The sequence below is a fragment of the Vespa crabro genome, chromosome 1 (assembly GCF_910589235.1).
Source record: "Vespa crabro chromosome 1, iyVesCrab1.2, whole genome shotgun sequence".
In the NCBI taxonomy this organism is placed as follows: Eukaryota; Metazoa; Arthropoda; class Insecta; order Hymenoptera; family Vespidae; genus Vespa; species Vespa crabro.
Genome location: NC_060955.1, coordinates 9,114,916 through 9,142,727, shown reverse-complemented (window position 1 = coordinate 9,142,727; position 27,812 = coordinate 9,114,916). Strand labels below are relative to the sequence as shown.

General features: G+C 30.8%; 1 protein-coding gene and 1 long non-coding RNA gene across 2 annotated transcripts in view; both read right to left on the bottom strand.

Moving 5' to 3' along the window:
• LOC124422309 (phosphatase and actin regulator 4) overlaps window positions 1-27,812 on the bottom strand; it is a 123,273-nt gene that overhangs the window by 93,334 nt on the left and 2,127 nt on the right. Inside the window, exons 2-5 of the mRNA XM_046958602.1 lie at window positions 3,674-3,838; window positions 3,443-3,541; window positions 2,820-2,883; window positions 2,335-2,618 (exon numbers count right to left, since the gene is read on the bottom strand). Coding sequence (XP_046814558.1) covers window positions 2,335-2,618; window positions 2,820-2,883; window positions 3,443-3,541; window positions 3,674-3,838 — 612 coding nt within the window. The remainder of the gene's footprint in view (window positions 1-2,334; window positions 2,619-2,819; window positions 2,884-3,442; window positions 3,542-3,673; window positions 3,839-27,812) is intronic.
• Window positions 22,740-27,334, bottom strand: LOC124422342. Its single transcript, XR_006941849.1, has 2 exons — window positions 23,339-27,334; window positions 22,740-23,211 (listed from the first exon to the last, which is right to left on the bottom strand). It is a non-coding gene; the product is annotated as an uncharacterized LOC124422342 (long non-coding RNA).

Here is a 27,812-nt window from a genome sequence, read left to right as displayed (position 1 = left end):
AAGATAGGGAAATAGTTCCGAACTTCAATATATTTATAATGATAAATATATTGAAGTATATTTCGAATATTGAATATTGAATATTGAATATTGAATATTGAATATTGAAGTATATATTGAAGTATCACTCTATCATGCCCTGATATCCGAATGCACCTGCATTTTTATATTCTGTATATAATTTACTATAATTTTCTTTATTGCTTGTAATAAAGCAATATTTGAAAATTTCTTTTAATTTTTTTTTTTTATGAAACTCAATGATTATAGAACAAAAGGTATAAATCATATTGTTTATGTTTAAATAATCATATAATTTACAATTACAAGTTTTTTTTATTGTTTGTAAAAAAACAAGACTTGAATGTCTTATCTAAAATTTTAAGTGATATTCGATTTTAATAACAGGTGTAGATAATATTCATAAGAAAATGACCCTATGAAATACAAATATAAATTAATACATTAGCGTTCAATATCGTAATAGCGTTCAATTGACAGTATATTGAATATACACATATCCTTTATTATATTAATAACAGTTTTTGCTTATTTTCATAATAAACTTATCTTGACAACCTTGAACTAGTATATTTTTAAGCAAATTCCTCTGTGTATATTCAATATGTTGCTACGAGACACACGATATCAAATGCTCATAAATAATAAAAGTTAATTTACATCGATAGAGTTGATTTTAGAAGCCACGTTAATCAGACTTTTTTAATCATCCTAGAGTAATATAAATCCTTAAAATATCAGATCCTTTTTTTATCAACCGCTATATATAGTATATTCCGTCAAATTCTATTGATAAAAGCTTTATTATTTGCTTTTTGTGTTCTTTAAAAGCTGGAAATACGCAAGATCGACAAATTCACGAATAAAACTTACAACTTCTACGAACTTTCCCTGGAATGTTATACTTAATAATTTGAGTCTTTCGGAATCATATTCTCTTGCATAAATCATGTGTTATATAGAAGAATAACTATGTACATCATTCGTTGATAATTAATTCAAGACAGTGACTCAATCATCGATACAAAACAAGCTATCATTTCTAATCTCCAATCAAATTTTGAAGTAATAAACGAGCGATCAATATCAATCAAATACAATGACGTTTTAACTACGAAATCTTTCTCATTATTACGATCTATAGTAGTAGTAGAAACTAACAAATGATAACGAACTCGAAAATAGTCGAAGTTATCGATACACGTTCGGTTGCAACAAGTAGTTGATTAATGCGAATACAATTATGAATTCAAGTTGGAATGATATTCCAAGAATATTTAATGGATCCTATAAAATCGCTTATTGTCCTTGCTACATGCTTTCTCGTACACATATACGTAACACACACACACACACACACACACACACACACACACACACACACACACACACGCACGCACGCACGCACGCACGCACATACAAACAGACAGACAGACAGACAGACATATATGTAAATAAAGAACATTTAAAATCCAACGTTTGATAATATGCATCTCTATTAATAAGGTAAAAGAAAACGATTAAATAATTCAACAAAATTTCGAAAAACAGCGATCTAGTTAGATCGGATAATAACATGGTTTTACAGTTTCGGTTTTTTGCAACAAGAAAACCCGATAATCTTTCACTAAGAGCCTTTCACTAAAAATCTTTCACTAAGCAAAACGTAAGAGAAATCACGAAAATAAGTTGTTCTGATCTAAGAGTGTTTCATAAAAAAAAAGAGAATTCATAGCTAAGAAAAAAAGAAGAGAAAAATTTTTGTTTTCCATTTGATACCAAATATAATAATAATAATTATTATTATTATTGTTAAATTTAAAGCGAATATAATCTTTAAAATTGACTATTAATTATTCTACTTTTCTGATTAATATCTTGTTCCACATCAAATCGAACCATAACATAAATCTATTTATCTTGAACTTGAAACTGACTTAAGAAAAAAAAACCACCACAACTCGATATTTCCCTCAAAAATAAGCAATATTTCTTTTATAGAACGACGTTTAAAACCGATGATACGAATTCCATGAGAATTTTACTCCAGTATCGAACAGGCACATTCGAAATCACGATTACGGCCACTAAGCTTATCAACCTGATATATAATAACCGATAATTAAGTCATCAAATGATCTCATAATATCTCCTGTTTCTATACAACTTCTAATAAATTTGTTCATTCATCTAAAGAACGTGCTACCTCCCATAATAATAATATTTCAGTATTATTATAGTATACATAAACATACGAATAAATGAAGACTATTCTAGTACTTTGAAAATCAATGTCTGTGAATTCGGACTTACCTTGCAAATTTCCATTTGTCTGTCCTCCCTGGGACGAAGGTATTCCTGGATAATGAGGTGGAGGGTGAGGAGACGAATGATTACTGGGCGACCCATTAGAATGTGGATTGGCAGTCGTTGGGGTCGGCGTGCTCGGTGTTACTTGCTGGGATTGTTGCAAGCTACCGGTTGAAGTCGATGTTGGCACAGGAGTGCTTCCAGTCTCGTTACCTACGTTAACGGGTTGTACTTGTTGTTGCTGCTGCTGCTGCTGCTGCTGCTGTTGTTGTTGTTGTTGTTGTTGTGGTTGTTGTTGTTGCTGCTGTTGTTGTTGCTGTTGCTGCTGCTGCGGCTGCTGCTGCTGTTGTTGTTGTTGTTGTTGTTGCTGCTGCTGCTGTTGCTGCTGCTGCTGCGATTGAATCTGTTGCGACTGTTGTTGTTGCTGTTGCAGTTGTTGTTGCAGTTGCTGTTGCTGTTGTTGCTGTTGAGATTGTTGCTGCGATAGTTGTTGCTGAGGAGTTTGCTGAGGACTCGGTGGCTTCTGCATGTCCATCAAGTCACTTATCGTTTCTGAAATTCCATAAAATATCAATTTTTATAATTTGAATTAATCGATAGATGCACCTACTACAGCTAAATGAATATGTTTAAACGAATATGTCTGACAAATAGCTGTATGAAATTCCATACGCATACTTATAGGATTATGGATGCATTTGCATAGAAAGCTAAGGAAGGATCAAGTTGTATATCTCTTGAATCCATAACTACAGAGATTGCTTGTCATGAAGTTTAGACTTGACAGACATCGTTGAAGTTAAGATATGTGTCTACGTTATCGTGCTAAGTAATTCTAGAATAACTATTAAACATTCTAAACTTGGTCAGTTCTAGTTTCTCTAAAGAAAATTTATAACTAAGTAACTAATTAACTAAGCAATTCATTCGATAGCTGGTTATTGTTTAACAAATATGAGCTAAGAAGCTTTAAAAGAAAGACAATTATTACTCGTTGTATCTTGAAATGTCTTCATTCATTCTTTTTTACTATTAATTTCGTCGACAAATCATTTCGAAAGAAATTTAATCTTAAAAAAAGACCATATATATGTATTTTGAATACACTCACCATTTTCCGGAAACGATGTCGATCTTATAACTGGTAATAAGATTCCCTTTTGTACCAATTCGTCTCTACTAGCACGTACAGAGATTTTTCTTTCAAGGGCTGGAAAAAAAGTTAAAAAGAAATAATTATATATTCGACGATTTCAGGATCGTACAATTTTTTTTATATTCTTTATCTTCCCTCTCACTCCTTTCTTTTTCTATCTATTTAATTCGATTTATTTTTGCTTACATAATGAAGCGGCTTCAAATTTGTCCGATTTCTTTTTCCGCTTCCATTTCCAAGGTTTAAAAAGTCTACCAAGGGCTGAAAATTTGCTTTTCCTTTCAAGAGGAGGCGTTCTCGCGCCAGAGCCCAGGCTGTTCGTTCGAAGGGCAGCGCCATTTTGTTTCTTAGCTATAAATAGAAAATAATAGAAAAACGATTATTAAAGATTGTAAATATTACAAATTGCCTGACATTATCATTATTATCGTACGAGTTATCCTTTTTATCGACACTAGAAAAGTAGGATTCGATCTTCCACTTTTTTCTATTAAAGATATGCCGAAGCGTATCATTTTCTACATTACCGACCTTTACCGACAAGGGTTTGTTACATGTATATTTTCAACCCCTTCTTATCACCCCATCGTAGAACAGAAAAGCAAAGATAACGGAACTTTTACCGACCAAATAAGTCGGTAAGGTTGTTGCACAATTGTATTATTTATTAAACTCAAATCAATAAATCTAATTTCAAGAATGAATTCGGTTGGTTAAAATAATATACATTATCTAGATAACGATTTAATAATCCGGAAGTATTTCGGAAAATCGTGTGCAGATACAAAAAAAAAAAAGAAGAAATTTTTATATTTAGATGCAATCAATGTCAATTTCTACCTTGGGTATATATCGGGCAGACATGAAGATGAGCACCGTTACTAGGAGATTTCCCTCTCGAGGAAATACACGACATTACATTATTCCTCACTGGCATTACATCTACGTCACTTGTGTCACGTAACATGAGTTATGCCTTTACGTCGTAGCATCTTTAACGTAACCTAACCCTAACAACTGCTATTACTTTCCCCCAACTACTATAAGCTACTACCTTTAGATTATTTTCCTTTTTTTCTCTCGATATGGCAATCGAGTAGATACGAAAAGTTTGTTGAAAAGGATAAAACTTTTCGAATTGTGAAAAGATAATGACCGATGGCTATCTTTGTCTTTCCCTTATCAGTTATTTGTTAACAAATCAAAAGTGTTTGATAGAAAAAAAATAAGGAAAAGAAAGAAAAAGAGGAAGAGAAAGAGAAAGAGATAGAAAGTACAGACGTACCTGTTATGATCGCTATTTTACATCCGGTTTTGTTAATTAGTTCGATACGTTGTTATCAAAGCCAACGCATGAAAGATAAAACATAAAAAGCGCAAAGATCACGTGCTGTGGAAACACGAACGCTACTCAATCTTGTCGTATAAACAAGGACAAAAGTAATGATCGTTTGAAATAGGATTTAAAAATAAAAGGAAAAGAAAAGATCTCTTTTTCCAATTTGAAGCTCAAACTCGATTACAAAGTACATCGAACAAAATTTGATCCTTTCAAGTAAGCTGGCAACTTTGCAATGTGGGCTTTATGTTGGCTTAGTGCGATCAATATTTTCCATGAGTTTCGTATACCAAAATCATTTCCACAATTTTCTAACACACGAACATTACAATTTTAACCCTTATAATACAACCATAGTAGCTCGTATTTGGCGTCACCATAAAATCAATACGCGACATCGTAACTACTACATAGATAATTTACGGGATTTTTTCTCGCTACTTACTCGTACTTGCACCTAAATCAATTATGAGATGAAAACAGATAGAAAAAGAGAGAAAAAGAGAGAAAGAGAAAGAGAAAGAGAGAGAGAGAGAGAGAGAGACATCCTATCAGCGATATTTTTAGATTGAAACGATAAAATTTTCTTTTATGTGAAAGAGAGAGAACGAAGTAGAAACAAAAAAGAGAAGAGACGTTCGAATATAGTCATTCAACGAATTACGTGCAAAAATAGAAAATAGTGTCTTGCGTCATGTATCGTATATATTGAAACAACCATTAAATGTAGACCGAACTTTTAAAAGGCTTTATTTATCAATTAACGAACAACAACATCGAAACCAGACGAATGATACTCTCTAAAGAGTTGGATTTACACGATCTTACAAAAGTACTTGGAACGAAAGTTTTACGAGTAATATTCCTTACGAGTCTTTACAAGAAATATTAAATATTGTCCAATTAGTTTGAATCCGCACTTTTAATCCTCGCGTTTAATCCTTTTCCCTATTTTAAATAAATCTCGAAATATAAACAGAATTGAGATATTTATCTTTTTTATCTTTTTTTAACTATCAAAATGAATGTTTATAGATCGAAAAAGAAAATTCCACAGGTTACAATATAGCTCAGCAAAATATAAGAAAGAACTTTCAACGAAAATATTCATTTCGAAAATGTTTTTCGAATTTCAGCTTCTCATCCTTGGCATTTAACCCTTTGTGTCAATCAAAAGAAACGAACAGACGAATGCAAGAGAGAGGAAGAGGAAGACGAAGGGAGAGAGAGAGAGAGACAGAGAGAGGGAGAAGCGATGTATATCGATGTTCCCGATATCAAAGTGGAATAATCAAAGCCACAAAGCACTTCCGTCAGTTGGGAGACCTATTCATGTGCCTCAAAGACTCGTCGAGGGCCGTTGCACCAGCGTGTAAACTGCATTCGCAGCAACGGCAATATTAACGTGCCAACGTTAGGATGGGGAAGAAATTCTCAACTCCATTGTTGGCGAGCAAGCGAGAAAGAGAGAGAGAGAGGGGGGGAGGAGAGGGGGGGAGAGAGAGAGAGTTGCTGCACTACATATCACCGTTTGAGACGTTTAGCCCCTCGTAAAATACAGTGAAGAAAAAAACAAAGCGACGCTCGATCAAGGATGGCCTTCTAACGAGCTAGCGGCACCAACTCGACCAGACTCTGAAGTAGCCTATTTGGTTTCGTCCCCATGAAATCCTTTGAAAATCTCTTTTCTCTTTCAACAAGATTCTAAATCGATGATAAATTCTTCGGATTTTAAGAGATTCTTGAGAGATTCTCAGAAATGAATTAATTATTTATATTAAGAAAGAAGAAAATTCTGTATATATTTATTTTTTTATGTAAACGACTATTTCATATGCATAATATCGTAAGATGTACAAGATATAAGCAGCTAACATTCGAGTTATTTCAAAATAACGTTTTATGAAAATTATTGTATACAAAAATTATGATATTAAGAGACTTATCGAAAAAAATTTTGTTTTCTTTTTCTTTTTTAAGTGAAATTCTATATCTTTTACATAAAAATTAGAAAGAATATCAAATCCCGAATAAAAATCTATTAACATTTATTATGTTATTTATTCATAGAAATACTCTAAACCTACACCCTGTATAACAATTTCGAAATTTATTCATACGACATTATTACATCTAACAAGTTATAATTGGCTAAGAATCATGAGATATTCTGATAGAAATGATAACATTATTCTTAGGGAATCTCCGAGAAAACGAACTTTATATATACATTGTGTCTGATACTCCATACTCAAGAGAACTCTCAAAAAATTTCAAAAAAATTCATACTGTGACCATTGTCAATGAGAAAAAGGCTTTGGAAGATGAAATTCTGTAGAGAAGAAACGAGGGAATTTCCTTCAGGGCATACAGGATTACCAGAAATCCTTATTATCTGTCGGAAACTACTCCTCGCGAAAACGTGTCTTTAATACTGAACCAATAATGACACGATTAAGCCTTCGAACATTTAATTCAGTTTGTATTTCATTGCTATAGTGCTAGAAACGAGAACATAGAAATATAGAATGACAGTTTTTCAACATGAAATTCTTCGCCAAATAGATAAAAAAATTAGTGCGTGAAAACTGCAAAAATGTATAATAATATTTTTTGATTATTCATCCTTTACAAAATTAAAATAAATCCTTTTTTCATCGTAACATTTTATTATCTTAGCTTTCATCTTTATTGAATCTTTATTGAATTATATACGATACATGCAATTTTATAGATACGTCCACAATGTAAAATCCTAATATTTATATATGTAAATATGTATGGATATATAAGCCACGTTAATACTCTAAAACTTAAATTACGTATAATTTATTCCAATGTAAAGGATTTTCTCGGGAAGGATTACACGAAGTCTAGAAACGATTAATTTTAAATTTCTTAATAAATATCGTACAAACAGTGCTTGACAAAATGGGTATAACTTGAGTGAAACTTGAAATTTCCGATTCCGATACCCTCCTCGACTTATCATTTTATTCCATCGTACTTGTTTAAAACAATGAGAAAGAGAGAACGTTCACCCTTATCTCTTTCGTTCCCCCTTCTCCTCTCTCTTTTGTTCAAGAGGCAACGCGCTAGGAAAGACTATTGAATAGGGTTAGTGGTAATAGCGGTGTAGTAAATCTGGGATCAGAGATGGAAGTTCGAGAGAGTTGGCTGAAAACTGCATGGATAAAATAAGGATGCAACGATTAGTGTACGTAACCTTCAGTCACGACAGCGGCACAGAGTCTTTCAGTGGAAAGATCACGGATGTTACTATGGTTACGCCACTTTGTTTTCCGTTCTCCAATTACGTAGCCGCTGATTGATTTGAAACCTTAGATACAACCCTGACGTTAGTACACCGTGTCAGGACATAGGTGTAGGGACACAGGTGTCTCAGCACGTAGTGTATCTATGTCTTGCTGATCATAAATACACTATATGAATCAAAGCATAGACTTCTATTATATTGGTATATAAAAAATACCGATAATATTTGTAATTTTTCTATTTTATTACAATTTTGAAGGTATTTGAAAACAGAAATTTAAAACCATTGTTATTTTATTAACGATGTCATGTTAGAAAAATTATATCGAAACCGATATAGTATGAAAATTAAAATAATAAATAAAATCAAAACCAAAATATGTAATTACGTAACGCCATTTTTTTTTATAATATCTATAGTATGATCGTGAATGAAAAAGAATACGATGTTGCAATCAACGGAATGTCTATCTTAAACGCCAAGTGTCGCGATATCAATCGATGCAGTCTATTCGATAACTGTGCTATCTTTTATTTCGACGATCGAAAAATTATATTCTTTCCTATAACTTTTATTAGTACACTATTTGTTAGGGATTAAGGCTGTTCATCTAATATGGTTCGAGATATGTATGGCTTTAGCGACAACAGATGCAGAAAATAAAATGAACTAAAAGTGCATTAAGAAAAACCTGTTCCTTTTCTCGATTCACCGTATCGGTGTGTATGCTTATGTAAAAAGATTGTACCCCTTACGCTGTCAGCGCGGATGAATTGAAGAACTAAGTTGAGACATCAGACATAAAGTGCTTTCGTTGAATTTCACAGAACAACTGGTACGAAGTCAATACATACCTCCGTAAAAGGAACGAAACGTGCGATTAGTAGTAGAGAGATATTGATGCTTTGCTTATACTCGATTGAGGTTACGTACATTACTTTTTTGCATCTGCCTAAAATCTGTTATTATAATAATAAATTGGTAATAATATTGTATAGAAGAAACTAATAAATATACTTATGTCCCGTTGCAAAATATATTGCAACTTTATTCCTTGTTTGTCTTACCATATTGTTTATGGGCCATTAGGATTATAGTTGAGATTTGATTACGATCATATCTGCCATACGTCAAGAGATAGCTTCTCTTATAAACATCAGTTTGCGGACTTAATCGGAACATTAATAAATTTCTATGTACGTATATATAAATGATATACAGCTAAATGCGTATGAACATCGAGTCAGAAATATAAAAAGACAACTGTGTCCAAAATGGCTTAAAAGAAGTAATGCACGAAAGGACTAGAGAAACGTATTCATTAGTTTTGAAGGAAAAACAATGTAACAAGAAAACAAAACACTAACAAGTAGATGGTGATAATAAATATCGCATTATTCTGAATGATTATTATCACTGATAGACCATAATCAATGATATACATCTAAATATCATAGGAATAATTTTTAAAAAATCTATAACTAACTCGTTTTTCCAAAGTAATCTGATAAGTAAAAATAAGACGCAACTAACATGCACCATTTTCTCGATATGAGATAGTGTAACGATACAAGCAAATCTGTATGAAATTCATGCAGTGTGTTGCAAGATTCTATTACGCTATAAATTCTGCTCATCGAAATATTTGTGCGATTTCGATGATCCATTAACGTCTCATTCAAAAAATAAAGATTTTTTACACGAGATCATTGTTTCAGAAAAATTACTCTTAAAAATTTGTTTATGATTCTTACAAAGAAAAAATATTTCTTTTTAATCTGAAAAGGTAATCTCGTGTAAAATATCTTTATTTTTCGAATGAACTCTTGATTATCAAAATCTAACAAAAATTGCAATCATGAGAATTCATAGTATAAAGCTTTGCAAACGCATATAAAAAGAACCATCTTAAGAATATTTCTAATGACCGACCAACACCGGAGACCCAAATGTTTTATGACAGAGCTATTAGCACTATCTTACGACATACATTTTCAAATATTCATTAAATTGTACTTACCGAATTGTACTTAGCAAAATTCTTCATTTTATAATTAAAAAATTATGAGCTTCTTCTAATCTGTTACACAATGACGCAAAAATTGTACTCATCTTTAAAATGCGTACTATCGCTATTAAAATATAATTTATCTGATGATATCTTTAACGATATATTAATACTTAGAACAAAAATATAAATTCATAAGTTAATTGTTAAATATATTCTTATTTATAAAGTAGTTTGTAATTATTGAGACATATTTTTATAACATATTTTATAACATATTTTAAATATTAAAAACATATTTTTTAAATATGTTTTTAATTATTGAGAAAGAAAAATATCTTAGTCTAAATTTACCATATTTATAATAAAAAAAACCGAGAAAATATCAGTATTCATTTATATATCGATTGGCATAATGTTGGTATTAAAATCATATCGGTTTTAAGTTGAAATTGCCCTTAGAGATTTGAAAACATATATAAAATAAAATGGAATAAAGATAAAAAAAGGAAATATAATTCACTATCTTTTAACTGAAAAGTTCCAAAAGTTTTACCTAAGTGGGCCAAATTGTAAATTCCAAAATGTTTGGCGGACCAAAAAGAAAGAGGGGGAAAGAGAGAAAAAAGACTAAAACTGAGTCACCATCAATGGTTCTTTCAATGACTAGCTTGGCTACGATTTTAGGGATGTTTGAATTCCCATTATTCCCTCTAACATCAAGGCTAAATATTCCCTAATCGCACCTTCAAACTATAAGGCCTAGAACGGGTTTTCTATTATCAATGAAATTCATCAGTAAATTCGGATATCTCATCTTGCTCTTCCACTTTATGTAATGGATGATCTCTGAAGGATTTTTTGTATATTGTTTAATCAATGAAAAAGCACAAGCAATTTAATGTGTCTTATATATAAATATACCTATACCTCGATATAATTTCAAACAAATTAATTTATAAAAAAAGACATATACGAATGTAACGATTATGAATATTTGATATATTGTAACATCAAAAAAGTTCTAAGTTCTTCATATTACTTTCAATGCGTTTAAGGAAGAACGATGTTCATGTTAACAGTAGGTGAAATGAACACCACGATGTAGACTATCATCAAAAAGAACATCGAAATCGAAGAAATTTGGCGCAGGATTAACGTCAACTCGTTGTTTTTCCGGCTCGATTTTACAGTCATTTATGCCAATGTATGTTCATGCCAAAAAATCAAGGCTATCAATTTAATGCAATGATGCATCCAGTCAATTAGTACATTAAATGCATAACAGAATTTGCAAGGTATTACACGTACATTCGTCATATACGATATTGTAACATGAAAATTAATCTATTATTGCACTCGTATAATGTGTGTGTTTGTGTATATATATAAATAAATAAATAAATATATATATATATATATTTATATATATATATATATATATATATATATATATATATTTATACTCGTTTCAAATTAAATATACTAAAAAGTAACTTTTCATCCATAATTCAAATTTTGTGCCAGAATTGATGACTGTCAATAATCATGCTTTCGCTTCCGTTACATTTCTTTCATTTTTTTCTCACTCTATACTTTGATATACTAAAACAGTATTTGACCATTGACATTTCTTTTACTTTCATGTGAAGATCTATCGTTTAGAATAAGAGTAACCAAAGCCAAATTGTCCTAGTTTACTTTAAAATGAAAAACTCTTTTATTCCACTTTCTTTGGCGTCATTTCAAATTGAACATTGCAACAATTAATTTATTTTTTCGTCTAATAAAAACTTCACGAGTACAAATTTGTTTCATGTATAATTTCAAATTTTTCATAATTATCAACGACCGAGAAAGCCCGTTTAAAATCTTGTTCTAAAAATCGTCCTATCTATCTCGCTTAGATAATTGATTAAGGTAAAATAATCTTCAAAAAAGAATCTTTCTTGTATCTATCCAGCGAGTCATGTATCTTTGTCTCTCCTATAGAGCAGGTATCAGCTGGTAAAACTAGCGTAACGGCGTTGTGAATACAGTCATACGCCAAGCACCGTTACTGGCCTCCCCAACGAGTTGCGATAGGGAACGACGTAATAAACGTACGAATACTCCAATAGAAAGAGGCAGACAGAAAGAAAGAGTGAAGAAGGGAGAAAAAGAGAGACAGCAATAGAGAGGAATACCATAGAGAGAGAGAGAGAGAAAGAGAGAGAGAGAGAGAGAGAGAGAGAGAGAGAGAGAGAGAGGTGGAGGAAAGGAAACGAGCATGCTATGCGTGGCACATTGCGCACGATCCTTTTACTTTACCAGATGTATATATGTATATGTGTTTAAACCATGCATACTCTGCACCTACACACGCAATAACAGAGTTTCTCAAACTCTCAGAATAAAGTCCTCGCATCGTGAACAGCTGCAATCTTTTTCCTTTTGATCTCACATGATGCATTGAAATAAATGAATTTGAATATATGACGTAGGCCACAATAAAAAAAATGAAAAATATAATTTCTTTTTTCTCCTCTAAAATATTAATAGTTACTAAGCTTCCTGAACATCGCTTTATCTTCAATATATAGTAATATTGTGAATATCGATTCATTTATAAGAACATTATTATTTTCGCCACGCTTTCACATTTACGTTTTATAAGGTTGCCGTCTGTTAATGACGTCTTCGTAAACTTTTCTTCTTATGTTTTCTCGCGAAGAAAAGCCAAACGTGAAATTTTCGACGTTTAAAATATAGCAAGAGAGCACGTTCAAACGTGTCTGATTTATTACACAGATCGTACCATACAAAAGTTTTGCTTGCTTCCCTTGTAGAAAAGAATTGTCGTTGTTAGCTTCTCTATAAAACACAATCAATTTTAAATATATTAACAAATTATTATGGATATGAATACAATTATACGAATAATAAAGGATATTTGTATTTACAAAAAGACATATATACGCACACATATATGTATACACATAAAAAGAATAGATGTATACATTGAAACTAATATATAATACATATATACATACATGTATATATACATATATGTATATGTATCTATATGTGTATGTATTTATATATGTTAGTTAAAGTTGAACGCTATAAGCAAATTATAAGCAAAGAAACATACACTATTATTATTTAATATTTAGAGCCGGCCGTTCTCTTGAACGATCTCTTCGTAGGTGCACAATTGCGAAAGTGGTGTGACACGGACGGCATCTTACAGATATTCAAAGTTGTTTTTTATGCTTCGATTTTTTTTATTTTCTTTTGTTTTTAGTTTTATTTATTTATTTCTCGTTTTTCTTTGTCTTTACAAATATCCTAAAAAGGATCGTCGAAGGATCGCTACGATCTGACAAACGTTGCTGTCTCATCAAACATATATATATGTATATATATATGCATATATATAATTTGTGTGCACTGAGTTACAAAAATATGCGAATGCTTTTCGCAAATGAATAACTTCTTTTTTTTAGATTAAGCGGAAGTGCACCGTATGTTTTAAATAGATGTATGGTATATGAAGCATGCGAAGAATTAAAATAAATAAAAACAAAAAAGAAAAAACAAACAAAAACAAAAGAATTTTGCCCTCTCGTACCAAAGTTAAAAAATGTAAAGCGTTTTTAAGATATTTTTTATAAAATCATCTGATAAGAACTTTTGGAGAAATTTATTCTGCTACTAGGATAGAAGAAATTTCCTTTAAAAGTCAAGACACATACTTCACATATGGTACATGAACTTTTTAAATTTCAGAGTTCATTGTACTCGGCGATAATTAGCAATAAAAAAAAAGGAAAAAAAAAATGCTTTCTTTATTACAATTCATTATTCTAATTCTCTTCCGTCCATAACGAGGAGAATCGAATTTTTAAAAATCTTTCAAGAATTTTAATGTCCGTCACTTTGCAAACTTCGTAAAGGTTTCCTTTCGTCGATTCGATGTCAATCGTGAAACCCCCTGAAAAAACTGGCAACTTACCAGACGCGTTTGATCGTAGTGAAGACGAAGAGATGAGGAATAAAGAGCCTAACTTTCGATTTCTACAGAAAAAAAATAAGAATACTTTCTCTCTCTCTCTCTCTCTCTCTCTCTCTCTCTCTCTCTCTCTCACTCTCACTCTTTTTCTCTTTGTGCCTATCTGCTCTTGTTCTTCGTTTCTCCTTCTCTTTCTCTCTTTCTCTGTCTATACAACTTTCGTTAGCCCCATCCTTTGTTAACCCTGAAAATGTGCCAATGTCACGAAGGGTAGCTCGAGGCTCACTAGATAAAGTGGAAGATAAAGAGCGAGAAGCCACGAAAAGGAGAAGGAAAAAGAATGCGAGAGAGTATTAGCACGGTAGTCGTGATGGAACTTCGAACGGAAGCAGAATAAAAAAAAAGGAAAAAAAGAGAAAAGGAGCATGAAAATAAAAGAAATCATCAAGAGCTCCAAGACCTTGCGACAGTGCAAAAAACGACGTTGAATGATGGACGAGTACAAATAAAGCGAAATTGAGAGAAAGAGAAATTTTTGTCCCGAAATACGTCATATTTCCTTTATCGTATATTTCACAACATTCAAAGGGAAAGAACAACAAGAACTTGACCAATAATTCGTGATGTTCGAAAGAAGGATAAAAAAAATGGAAGCCCGCGAAATTTAAATACCGTATCGCTATTTTATCTTTTTGTTTAGTATGAAAATAAGAATGAGAAAATCGATTGACAAAAACTAAATTATGCACAAGAAAATTAAATGAAACGATAACGAAGATTATAAACTTTCGGTGATTTAATTGTTTTCGTGATAAGCCGAACTTTATTGCTTTTCACATTATTTTCACAAAATAAATAGAAAGAGAATAGAAACATAATAATTCACAGAAGAGAATATTTTTTATCTCGCTCTTGCTTTCACAAATTCTCACACAATTTCCTATAGGTTTCCAACTCCCACATGTCATTGTCTTTGATCCTTCCTTCCTTTCGCTTATTATTACGTGAAGCCTCTTTACCTGATACAGAGATTCCATAAGAATCCGTAAAACAAGCAATTCCTCATTTAAATATGCGAAGAAAAAATCATGTTTCTTGCAAAGTTCTTGCAATGCGAACGTAAAACAGATATGTTGGGAAAATTTTAGTGAAAAACTTCGTTACTATCAAAATTTTTTATTTCCCAAAAAATTAATATTTTATGTAGCTTTTGGGAATTTTAATTGTCTTAAATGAATATAAATAAATTTGAATGATGAATATTCATAAGTTACTAAAACAAAATCGATTGTATTTAGGAATAAATATCTAAAAAAGAACTGACAAAATTGATTCGTAAACTTATCGAAAAAATTGAAGGTAAGGAGAGAGAGAGAGAGAGAGAGAGAGAGAGAGAGAGAGAGAGAGAGAGAGAGAGAGAGAGAGAGGGAGAGAGAGAGAGAGGGAGAGAGAGAATCGGAGGAACAAATAACGACAAAATAAAAAGAAGACAAATAAGAAGCAGTAACATCTTATCGGCATTAAAATTGGGGAAATCGAAAACTCGAGGGACTCGTAGCAAGTTCTGGCAAGTGGTCCGAAGAACTAAGGCGCCCCAAAACTATTTTCCGCGTGGAAGATGGCCAAAAGCGACTCGGCACACTTCGTTTATACGTACTTTCGCGATGAGAAGTCCGTCGAGATGAGAAAAGAGAAGAGAAAACGGTTCGTTGCCGTTGCTCTGCTGTAGTGAGATCATCAGCTGCGTCCGGTTAGTCGATAGAATCTAGCCATCTTTCTCTCTCTTTCTCAAGCTACTTCTAGATCTGACATTCACAGAAAATAGAGAAAAGGGTAAGCGTTCTCTATGACTAGTCGATATAATTCGATGACGAATTCATAGAAATTCCTTCGATCGACTTCGACCGCACATCTTTTCTCTCCTCCCTCTCTCTGCTATTTCTTCTCTCTCCGCTCGTCTTTAACGATCAATGATAAGATCGAGTTTATGTGAGTACTGACTATACTCGTCGAAATTGAATAGAATCGATTTTCGTGATGGCATTGACGAAACTAGGTCGATGATAAAGCTCTTTTATTCTACGATATTTCCAAGTGCATCTAACCGATGGACCCGTTTTCTGCGAAAGCGAATATAATTAAACTTTGTTACAAGTGTGATCATATTAAAGCGCAGGATGAAATAAAAATTATAGATTTCACGTGCCTAATTTTTAAAATATTTATATAATAATTTAATATCAAATAAAGAAACTATTTCATTAAAAGTCATCTATCGTCAAATTCATCGGTTATTAACCCCTTGACATACAATGACGAGTCAAACTCGTCAAAGTCTACAGTGGCACATGAAATGAATGACGAGTCTAATTCGTTATTGTATGTCAAAGGATTAACATTATGTATCAATCTGATTAATAAAAATCAAAATTTCAAAATAAAATGTACTCTTTATCAGCTTCCACGTAGCTGTTCGTTCAGTTGAGCTAAATTAAATAGTATTTTTCGGTCGCATTAAGTTCCGTTTTATTTGTATGTCAAGGGGTTAATAGTATTAGTAGTAAAATTAGTAGTAAATATTATATTAAATAATAAAATTAATAGTAAATATTATATTAAATAGTAGTAAAATTAGTAGTATTATAGCGACAGTCTTTCGAAAATTCGGTCAGTCTAATTTTCAACGTACTTATATAATAATTTATTATCATATAACAGAACATCTTTGATCGTAAAATTCATCGTTCGTTAATCTTCTATTCACGATCTTTAGGAAGGTTTCGTATTTTGATTCAAAAGTCAATCGATGTCTATAGCAGAGTAAACGTTTTAGCTTCATTAAATCTTTGCCTGCCAAAACGCCCATTCGACATAAATAGCTCTCGTGAACTCGAGGAGTGTCTCGGATATGCCAAAATATGTTTTCATATGGTAGATGGTCTCTCCTCAAGGAGGGACCACCTATGAATATTCCTGGTGATGAAAATTTCACAAGTGTTTCTCGTGGGAATGGTGCTAGTCGTTTCGTCGTTAACGACAGTCGACTTATCGCAAATTACCGACGTTAAGTACACACAATCGCACGTGCTACCTTACCGTTTGCCAAAACTTACAAGGAAGAATTCAATAACAATCACGTGTGTGAGAACTTCGTGGAAACAATAATTTCTTTCGAAAACAAAATTCGCGGGATATTTAAATCATTCGATTTTTCATTGATATATTTCTTCTTCCTTTTTTTTTGCTTTACTTGCTATCTTACTAAATGTAAGAGATAAGAATCACATTCTTTTTATTTTAAAAAGATTTAGAAATATAAAGTTTAATTTAATTGTAGTTTATAATTAGAGTATGAAGAAACACATTTTAAAAACAAGATTTTACTTCAATAGCTTTAATAATGATACTTACATATTTAAATTGTATTAAGAAAAGATACAGGCATGACACTTTCCTATAATATTAAACATTTTTAAATTCATTTTTTCCTTCTTATCTTGGAAATAGGACACGATAACAAGTTTTTACAGCAGCGAATTCATTTTCAACGTTGCAAAATACCTACGAAACGCAATTAGTTCCGCTTCATGTGTAGTAGCAAACAAGCATATTTTTTCTGAATGACGTTGGAATATAATACAAGTTTACAAAAACTAGTAGAAAAACATAGCGAAAAGAAATGGGCATAGGAAGGACGAATAAACAAATAAACGAATAAATGTACGAAAGAATTAGTGAATGAACACGGTCAATAGTTTTAACCGGTACACAATGATGTTTTTTCTTTACTATAATAAGAAAAAAAGAAAAAAAGAAAAAAAAAAGAACAAAGTTCCATGTCAAGACATAATCACAATTACGTCTGATCCATCCTGCCTATTGTTTGAATCCATTGAAATTGGATTCGTCGACCTAGTCTAGACTCAACTACAGTCGATTTCAAGGACGATCAAACGCAACCGTGGTTATCATAAACAGCAAAATGGCACGCGCGAATTCGCACGTACACATAAGCAATAAACAACTACGTACCAAATTAATCGTTCGACTTGCAAAACTCTCAAGAGAATATTTTTACAAAAATTAGATACGTTTTAAAATTATTTTATATTTTTATTCTAAAAGTGTCTATAAAATAAAGATAAATTTTATTTTAAAAAATACAAAAATAAAAATTGATATTACACATATACGTAAGTTCGGATGCATTTGCTAAACAAAGATTTCTTTCTAATCATACGAAATATACATATATATTGTATACATACATATACGCACACATAGAAATAGGTAAATAAACTCAAATTGGTTGTTGTCCGAAAAGATGGAAAAAGTTCGAAAAGAAAATCAATGTAACCTTGACACAAATAGATAAAGCCTAGTGTTCGATTCTTGCCATATCCAGTTTCTTAGAATGTTAGAACAGTATAAAAGAAAACAAGAAAGAAAACAAGAAAGAAAACAAGAAAAAAAACGAGAGAAAGAAAGAGAGAGAATAATAAAAAGAAAAGCTTGCATACATTTCAATGGAGATATCGATCGGTAGATAAATTATTTGCCAGTTTATTCGCGCGTAATTTATCGTTCGGTTATGAGCACATGATCATCATCGATACATGACACATTTTAATCTGGTCATCAATCTTTTAATTTAACAATAATAAATGTCTCTCGTTGAATACTCCATCTTCAGCTAGATAAAGAGATCTTTTATTATTATTAATATATCTACAATTTAGCCATCCATAAAAACTCTTTTAAAATACAAGAAATTAAAAAGTGTATATGTAAAAACATTGCAAAACATTTTTTGAAATCCTTTGCTGAGTGCGACTCGATATTTATATAAGATGATTTTTGTAAATTATCCATACAAATTTTCTCTAACATATTTTTGCATATTAGAAAAATAATTTCTTATTTAAGAAAAAAATGAAAATATAAAAACATAATAAAATTCTTTGAAATTTTATGTCAAGTATGACTAGACATCAATATAAGTTAATATTTTGTAATTGGATAAAAGCCATATGTATAAATAAATAGAACGATTCATTCGTTTCCTTGTAAATCGACTATGACTGTTCAGCAATCAGTCGATATTTATTAGAAAATACTCGTTAAATATCAGTTTCTATAATAATCAATAATTGCAAATAATTGCTTCACCCATCCTAATTCTCCTGTTTCTATTGTTCTTTCACGAACGTTATGGAAAAACTTAAATAGACATATAGATGATAATTGAGTTAAGTTATTACGTCAAACAGTTTTTATGAAAAGAAAAGAAAAGATGTTTTATTCAGTTCAATAGAATATCCTATATATTTCTGTAACTTCTTACTGTATTTAGTTCGTATCGGTAATGGAGTCAAATAGGAAGAGAATTAAGATCAAGATAAAGTTTTAATTCGGGAATGCGATACGAATATATGTATCCTCTTGTTGCACACAGCAACAAGACCTTTCTTGGCGATCTAGACTGCCCTGGTTCTATTCTCGTGCCGACTGACACAGGGTAAACACTCGCGGACCAACGACCCTATTGCAATATGGCGAGGTCAAGGTTTACCCAAGCATTCCTAAGTTTCTTTTATCTGCCTCGAATTATCTTCGAACTATCTTAGCAAAGGAATTATCATTTAATCCTGTATAAACACATCTTCAAAGTCACTCATTTATGTTTCTATATTTTTTTAATTTTATCGACGACAAATGAATTGTTATCTTAATTTTTACTTCATTTAATATTTTAAGTTGAAGTTATACTTGATACAGTATAACTATACTAGTTACATATTACATGTAATATTAGATATTACATATTACATATTACATATTACATGATTTTTAATGAAATATTCAAGAAAAATGTTGATTAGTATATACAATAGTTATAAAATATAATAAAATAATAGATACGACAAAGAATTAGGCTACAGAGTGTTACGATTAATGATAGGATCTGAAATACTTATTCGAATAAAGACAAATAACAACTTCAAATGTTTCGAAGTTTAAAGTTTTTTCAAAGCTTAAAGTTATTAACATAAGTGTCGAAATCTTGATAAAGTCAACAATCTAATAAATCTAAAATCTTTCGTCGATTTCGTTCTTCGGATGACAATAGATTGTGAGATTTGAGGCACCATTTCCAAATCATTCCGAATCTGATTCGAAACTTGCAAGTCTTCCAAGTCTTGATAAATTTCGATTCTTTTATCACTTTCGTTGTACTAAAAACAAGAAATTCTTTCTATGCGCAATATATCAAATCTTACACCGCTACTTTGTTATTATGTATTTGTTCAGTAACAAGATATTTATATTTAAAATGTATGTTTTAATGTATTTATGTTTGATACTGATTAATGCTTTTACTTTCCCAGGTACTCATTATCAGGAAATCCGGATTTGGGTATATGATTTCGATTTTTTTATCATAATGATTTCTTTTTATATATAAATTTCATTGTTAAAATGAAACATCTTAAAGTTAAAAATAAAAAACCGTGAATTTTAAAAATGACCTTATTACTTACTTAACTTTAAATATAATTACTACACTCTATACTCCATATATATCATATTACATCAGATTAACTTTAAATACGATTTCACTATTGAATAAGTAATACATATATAGAAACTAAACTTATTTTTTCCACTTTCATATTCATAATTCACAAATTGTTCAAAATCACAACATTCATAATATGTATTGCATGCTATAAAAGTGAATAATGTAAACAAATGTATTTCTATTAATTGGAATTCTCCAGATTTTTTTATATTTCATGTTGACGATGCTGCTTGAACAGAAGTAAACAAAAAGCTTTAAAATATTGATTATTCGTCAGGTTTTCAAAACCTATCGAAACTTTGAAGACTTTGAAACATATGAGTTGACGATTAAAACTTCCCAGAGTATAAGCTTGGAATTGGGCTCAAACTTATGATACAAATTCGAAACGATTCGAAATGAGTCCATTACCAAAACAACAAAAGTGATAAAAGACTCTACATTTATCAAGACTTCACACATTTCGAATTAGGACTGCAGTGATTCGAATTTATCACCAAAATAAACAAAACATCCGAAATGATTCGAAGTATTTCAAATCTTATCTCTAATTAAAAATCTCGATGTTTTCTCAGACTGATTGATGAAAAACAATGAATATAAATACAATTGTTCGTTTTTTTATTTTACATTCGTAATTTTACATTTAAAAACTTGAAACATACAGATTTTGAATGAAATATTCAAGAAAAATGTTAATTAGTTTTTCTAGCTATCGAAAATATTTAAAAAAATATACAGTAAAACAGTTGATGCAACATTTTATCTTTATAAATTCTTCTCAATTCTAAAAAAAAAAAAAAAAAAATTTGATATAATTTATTAGCAAATAAATATAAATACACTTTATTAGCAAACAGATATTAATAAATATTATAATTAATATTGTGATAAAAAAATGAAATAAAACTTTACAAAGTGTATAGTTATATTTGACTTCAAAGTTATATGCCATTAAGAACAATTCATAACTACTTAATATAAGCACAATATAAAGTCTGATATATATGTAATATATAATGAAAATAAGAAAATAAACGATCCTTTTAAAGTCTTGGATAAAATTATCGTAATTCATATACATAAATGCAGAATTACAACAATCGTTTGAGAATGAATTATTTTCGGCGATTAACGAATAACATTCCAGTTGATTAATAAAAAGTAAAGTTGTTATTAAAAAGTTAAATTAAAAAAATTATATTTATAGTTAATACTTTTGTAAGAAATATGATTTTAATAATTCTAAAACAATAAATCTGAAATTCATCATTTTGATGGGTTTTATAAGTTCCTAATATTATTAATATATTATCTCATATGAAAAATTTATTTGACAATTCTTTAGTAACAGTTTTTTTATGACTATGAGAAGCGATTTATTTTCTAAAAGTATAAATGAATATTTCTATATCAATCCTTATGAAATTTCTTAAGGTGTTACATTATAATTATTTGATTTAAAGTTATCTGTGTTTTCAATTTCTTTTCTTCAAAATGAATATAACATATTTTACTATAAAAAATTTAAATTATAATTTATCAAACATACTAAGTGATTGTAAGAGTGAAAAAGAATGAATATTCGAATAAATCAAATTAAAGATTGTCTTTTTTCAAGATTTCTTTCTTACTTTTATAGATATTGAGATATACTTATATACTTATTTTTAGTTTGCAAAAAAATGAAAGAAAAAGTGAAATTTATTATGTAATTCTATTATCAAATTCTATAAAGTAGCTTTATACAAAGAGATCTATTTTATTAATTATCATAGAATCAAATATTAAAAGTGTTTTATGCCTGAAAATTTATTTAAAAAATATTAAAGGAAGATAAAATTATTCTTTTTTTTACATACATTAGCATAATATTAAATCATAGAATCCCGTTACACAGAGTAGAATAAAATTAATACTTCAGCAATTGGGAATATATTAACCCTTTGCACTCGGGGCCGTTTTCGCGCGGACGAATCAGCAACTCGAGATGTTTTGTAGTGCTTTTGGTGAATTTCTTACCTCTAACTTAAAATGATTACACACACAAATTATCCTATAAAACTTTTATATTTTAACATGTTATGTATCTTTACATCTTTACGAAGATAATTTCTTAAACATTAGTCTTTTTAATTTTGCTTTGTATGATATTTTATATAACAATTGCCGAGATGGATGCCCGACTTTTCGGGACAAGTATCACAATAATATATTTGATGTCTTTTGCCGAATTTATTTCTTTGAGAGCAGACTTTACAATTTTTCTTAACTCCTGTTAGAATGTTATGTAGCTTTCCATTCAGGCGGATCTTTTCGGAATCGGAGGTTGAAGTTGAAGTTCGATCACGTATTTGGTGAAAATCTCCAATCAGTTGATGAATTAAGGTTTTTACATACCGCAATTGATTAAGCGGCTGTTATCTTCTCTGCTGTTCAATGATTTTATAAAGAATATATGAATTTATTGCACAAATTTCCAGACCCCAAAAAAAAATTTACGCCACCATTTCAAGGATTTTCCTAAAAAACAGTACGTTGAGGCATACTGATCTGCACGATTGACACTGCCCATATATTTTATATAATTTATTACAACATTAGACTTTTTGACGGTAATTTCAATATCACCTCGTAAAATTCTTTTTACCATACTCATTCCTGCATTATTCCAATTGGTCAAGCACGTGACGATCCTCTTGGTCCTTCCATGCTAAAACTAAGGTATTTCTTTTGCGGTATGCTACTGTCGATTTCTTGCGGAATTTTGTTTTTTTTTTTGATTTGGCAAATGCTTCCTATTCGTTAAGATTGTTCCTGTCAAGTGGCATTTCAGTTTAAATAATTGTTCACTCAAGATAAAGCTGGTGTAATGTTGATCGCTGAACATATGGTGAGCGAGAGTCACCTCTCGAGTTGCGGCATTAAATCATGTGGTGAGTGAGAGTCACCTCTCGAGTGCAAAATGTAATAATAAAATAAATTAATAAAATAATTTTATACGTTGCTTCATACGTTGTTTCACACGAATGAGAATAATTTGTTTTCGGTTTGTCGAATGTATATGATGTACGATGAATAATGCTTCATTGTAAATTCACGCGACATGCGTTTCGACCGTATCGGTAATTTTACCGAGTTGGTATCAACCGATTGTTATGTTCACACGGTTCTATTTTTTATCGTAGCCCACTCTCTCCTTACAACTTTCTTATATTTGCTCGAACAATTAAACATCGACTGGTCAGGATTAATGTTATATGATAAAACAAATGAATAGTTTGAATCCGTTATTACGAATATGTTCCATTCGTAGGCAACCTATTCGTTGTTTACAGAAATCAACATATGCACTTTCTACTGACAAAACCGTGTCAAAAATTGCTGAATCCATGATTTCATTATATACGCAGTGTTATCCAAACATGTACATATAAAATATATACGCCACTATAGAAAATGGTAAAATAACTGATCAGAAAATAAAACATTCGGTATCGAGCTCTTACGTGTCCCGTCTATACCGATACAACATAGAAATGATGTTTACTCGAGAATTAAACGATAAATCACGACAAATAGAAAATAAGAACAAGAGAATCGAGTAATTTTAATCTTTCAAAATATTTATTCTATTCGTCAAGCTAATTTTTTTTTCTGCTTATTGAACCCGAATCATTCTTGATATAAAAATTTCGAAAATCTTTCGAGATAGTAAAAGATAGATAGTAAAAGATATAAAACTTTCTTGGCTCATAAAACATTCGATTAGCAGTGATAAAAACGTTTCCTTTCGAAAATCTTTCCCAAGAGAACCGAATAAGATGGGCTAGTGGAATGTATCAAACGAATGAAAACGATGTCGAGAAGGAGAGAGGGAATAAATAAATCCAAGAAACTTTTCATGGACGTTAAGTTCCATAAATAACGCCGAAAGATTCTTCTAAAGTTCTTCGAGCAACAACACAGACGAGTCTATCTCGATATGTGAAAAATAAATTTCCTTTATATCTAACATCAAGAGAAAGAAAGAGAGTAGTGATCTTTTTAAAATTACTATTACACTTGAATGAAAACTATTACGAAAAGCAATATTTTCTAATAGAAACACGTGAAAGTATCTTGGAGATTAAAAAAGTAATGGACATCTATCAAAGAAGAAATATTTTTTAAATTTACGAAGCAATTCGAATTAAAACGAAACTTTCCAATGGAATAAAAAACGTGAGGCAAAAAGCATGAACCCTATACTTATGTTTTACTGACATTCCCATAACGTTTCCATGTACAAGAAGGTATGTAGGTTGACCGTTACATAACGAAGGGATTCCATTGAAATTTTAACACTGGAAATTCTCGTAATTGTGAAAAAAGTATAACTAAACGTGCTTTTCAACTCGTGCGTGTCTAAATGTATAACAAAGAACTTGATAAAGTTCATATGGAAAATTACAGTCCTGCCATTGGAAAATCTCTCTCCCCCCTCTCTCTTCCTCTCCCTCTATTGCTTTCTGGCTGTCATGAGAAATAGCGATCGATATCGAACATCGTCACAAATAGCTCGAAGTTGTTCATCCTCCCCCTTTTTGCCACTTGCCAGATACCTCCGCAAATACCAATACGCTGCGATCACTCACTAAACTGTATGTCAGAGAGAAAGAAAGAGAAAGAGTATAAGCGAGAAAGTTCATTATTCCTCGACAACATTAATTCTACGATATCTCAATGAACTAGAGATCTTTTCTTCATTTCTTTACGATGCCAGAAAGACTAAACAATCTCTTAAATATCTCATCGATTCACTGTATTGATTTCAGCATCAAATTTATGATTGCTACGGGATATATAACCTTGATATTTGCAGTGAACTTAAAATATGAACTTTGATAATTCGGAAAGAACTACGAACTCAGATTTAACGAATCGAATTTAAATTTCTAACGGAAACGTTCTCGTTTGTTCATTAACGAGAATTAAATTTAGAACTACCGAAGTTCTTTTCGAATTCGAAAAACTTGCTCTTTTTTTCTTCGAGCTTATCGAAGAAGAGATCCTTAAAATAAAAATAAAAGTATACAATAAAGTTGAAAATCTAAAGGAGATTCTTTCCTCCAGATTATGAGAGCAAACTATAGAGAAGATTGAAACGACTTCATCGGCGAGTTTAAAAAGCTACACTAACAGATAACAGGCCCAGATATCGTAGAGTAACGTATGTATATAGCAGGATGAGAAAAAGCTTTTCCTTTTTTTCGAGGCCCTTGCTTGTTACTCGGTAAAGGCCTTTTTCTGGCTATAGAGAATCGTGAAATGAGAGGATGAATTATCCATGAGACACATTTCCTAGAGTTCAAACCTCTTCTTATGACTCTTTCTCGTTCAATAACCCTATCCGAAGAATCCATCTCAACGTGAAAAAATTCATAACGAAAGAAAAAAGGAAGATAGAATGAAAGAAAGAAAGAAAAAAAAAATAAGGAAAGAAAATGTTATTCTCACTTAAAGAAATATTCTCAATTCAGAGTCAGTAGCGACTCAACATTTGAATTCCGCGCCTTACAATGGCTTACTGAGTAAGGCTAGATCATAGAGAAATTTAAATTATATAGCGTATTCTCTCGGTAGAAAATATGAAAGATTCAAAATTTTACCAATGAATATCACCTACGATTTCTTCTTCTTCCTTTTCTATTATTGCCTACTGTTACTACGACTAGCAAAGATTATTGTTTAAAGATAAGAATCAACCGATAATCTCGATACACCAAATCTTTGTCAGACAGAACGAGGGTAATTACGTAAATGTGTAACGAAACACGCCAATGCACATTTTAAGAAAGAAAATACGATATGTCTCATTTATTTCTCCTTGCACCTTCTTTCTTCAGGGAAATTATTCGACGGAATTCAAGAAAATTCTCTTTTTTTCCTTCCTTCTTTCTTTCTTTCTTTCTTTTTTTCTTTCTTATAGTTATTTCTTGTTGCTTCTTTGTTGAAAGGAAAAGAAAATATTAAATATCAACGATCGTATCTTTGTAACATTTCTATCAATTATTCTATCGAGTTACCGAAATGTTCAAAGATAAAAGAAATATTTGTTGTTTCAATGATCATACTGTTATTATCAAACAATATCTTGTTTAAATAATGATAGAAGGCAAAGACAATAAAAATCGAGAAAGAATTTTTTTCAGAAGCAACGTATTGAAATCAATATCGAATTTACTTTCGTAATGACATTAGTAGTAAAACCACGACGTATTAAACTTACAATTCCATAGAGAAAAGAACCTAGTATTCCGTCTAGTTTTCGTTCGTTCTCTCCGCGAGTTTCTTCCGTAAAACGATAAAACGATTTCGGACTATTGTCTCGCTAAGTAAAGCGCTTGAAAAATGAATAGATTCAAGCAGTTGAATCAAACGATGGAGATAAACTGAACGGGGAAAAATACAGATCGTTTTTGTAATAACATGATTCTACACCGTTCTTTTGAATGCATGAAAGTAACAAAAAATATATTGAATCAAATCACGTGTTTATTATTCGACATAGATATATTTATTCAGATACTTTAAAACTGAATAATTTTTCTATATCGAACGAAGTTCACAATTTTAAATAAATATTTAAAGAATTAGTATGTTACATTATGAAGAAACAAAATTATCATTTAAAAATTTTTTTTATAATGAACGAATAAATACATTTATCTACGCAGCTCTGATAAAATGTGTGTGTGTGTGTGATAAATATTACAAGATATAATAATAATCTTATAGATATTATTAAGATAATAATAATAATATGGATAACATAAATCTTTCAAAAAAAATTTGATAAGACATTTTTACATTTGTTATCACTGCTGCAAGAACATAAGGCATATACTAATTTCTTTATATTTATTTAAAAACGTAATTCCTTATACAGTGTACATATAAGAGGAATTCAATTTCGAATAGAATACAGAACCATAATAAATTCTGATCGAAACATTATCAAGTACGAATTTCTACCTAAAAATTCAAATCTCGATTGATAGGTGAACAATGAATTTATTAATAAAAAATAGACGAGTTTGGTTCCACGTACAAAATTTGTGCACCCGTACGCACGCTTGCAT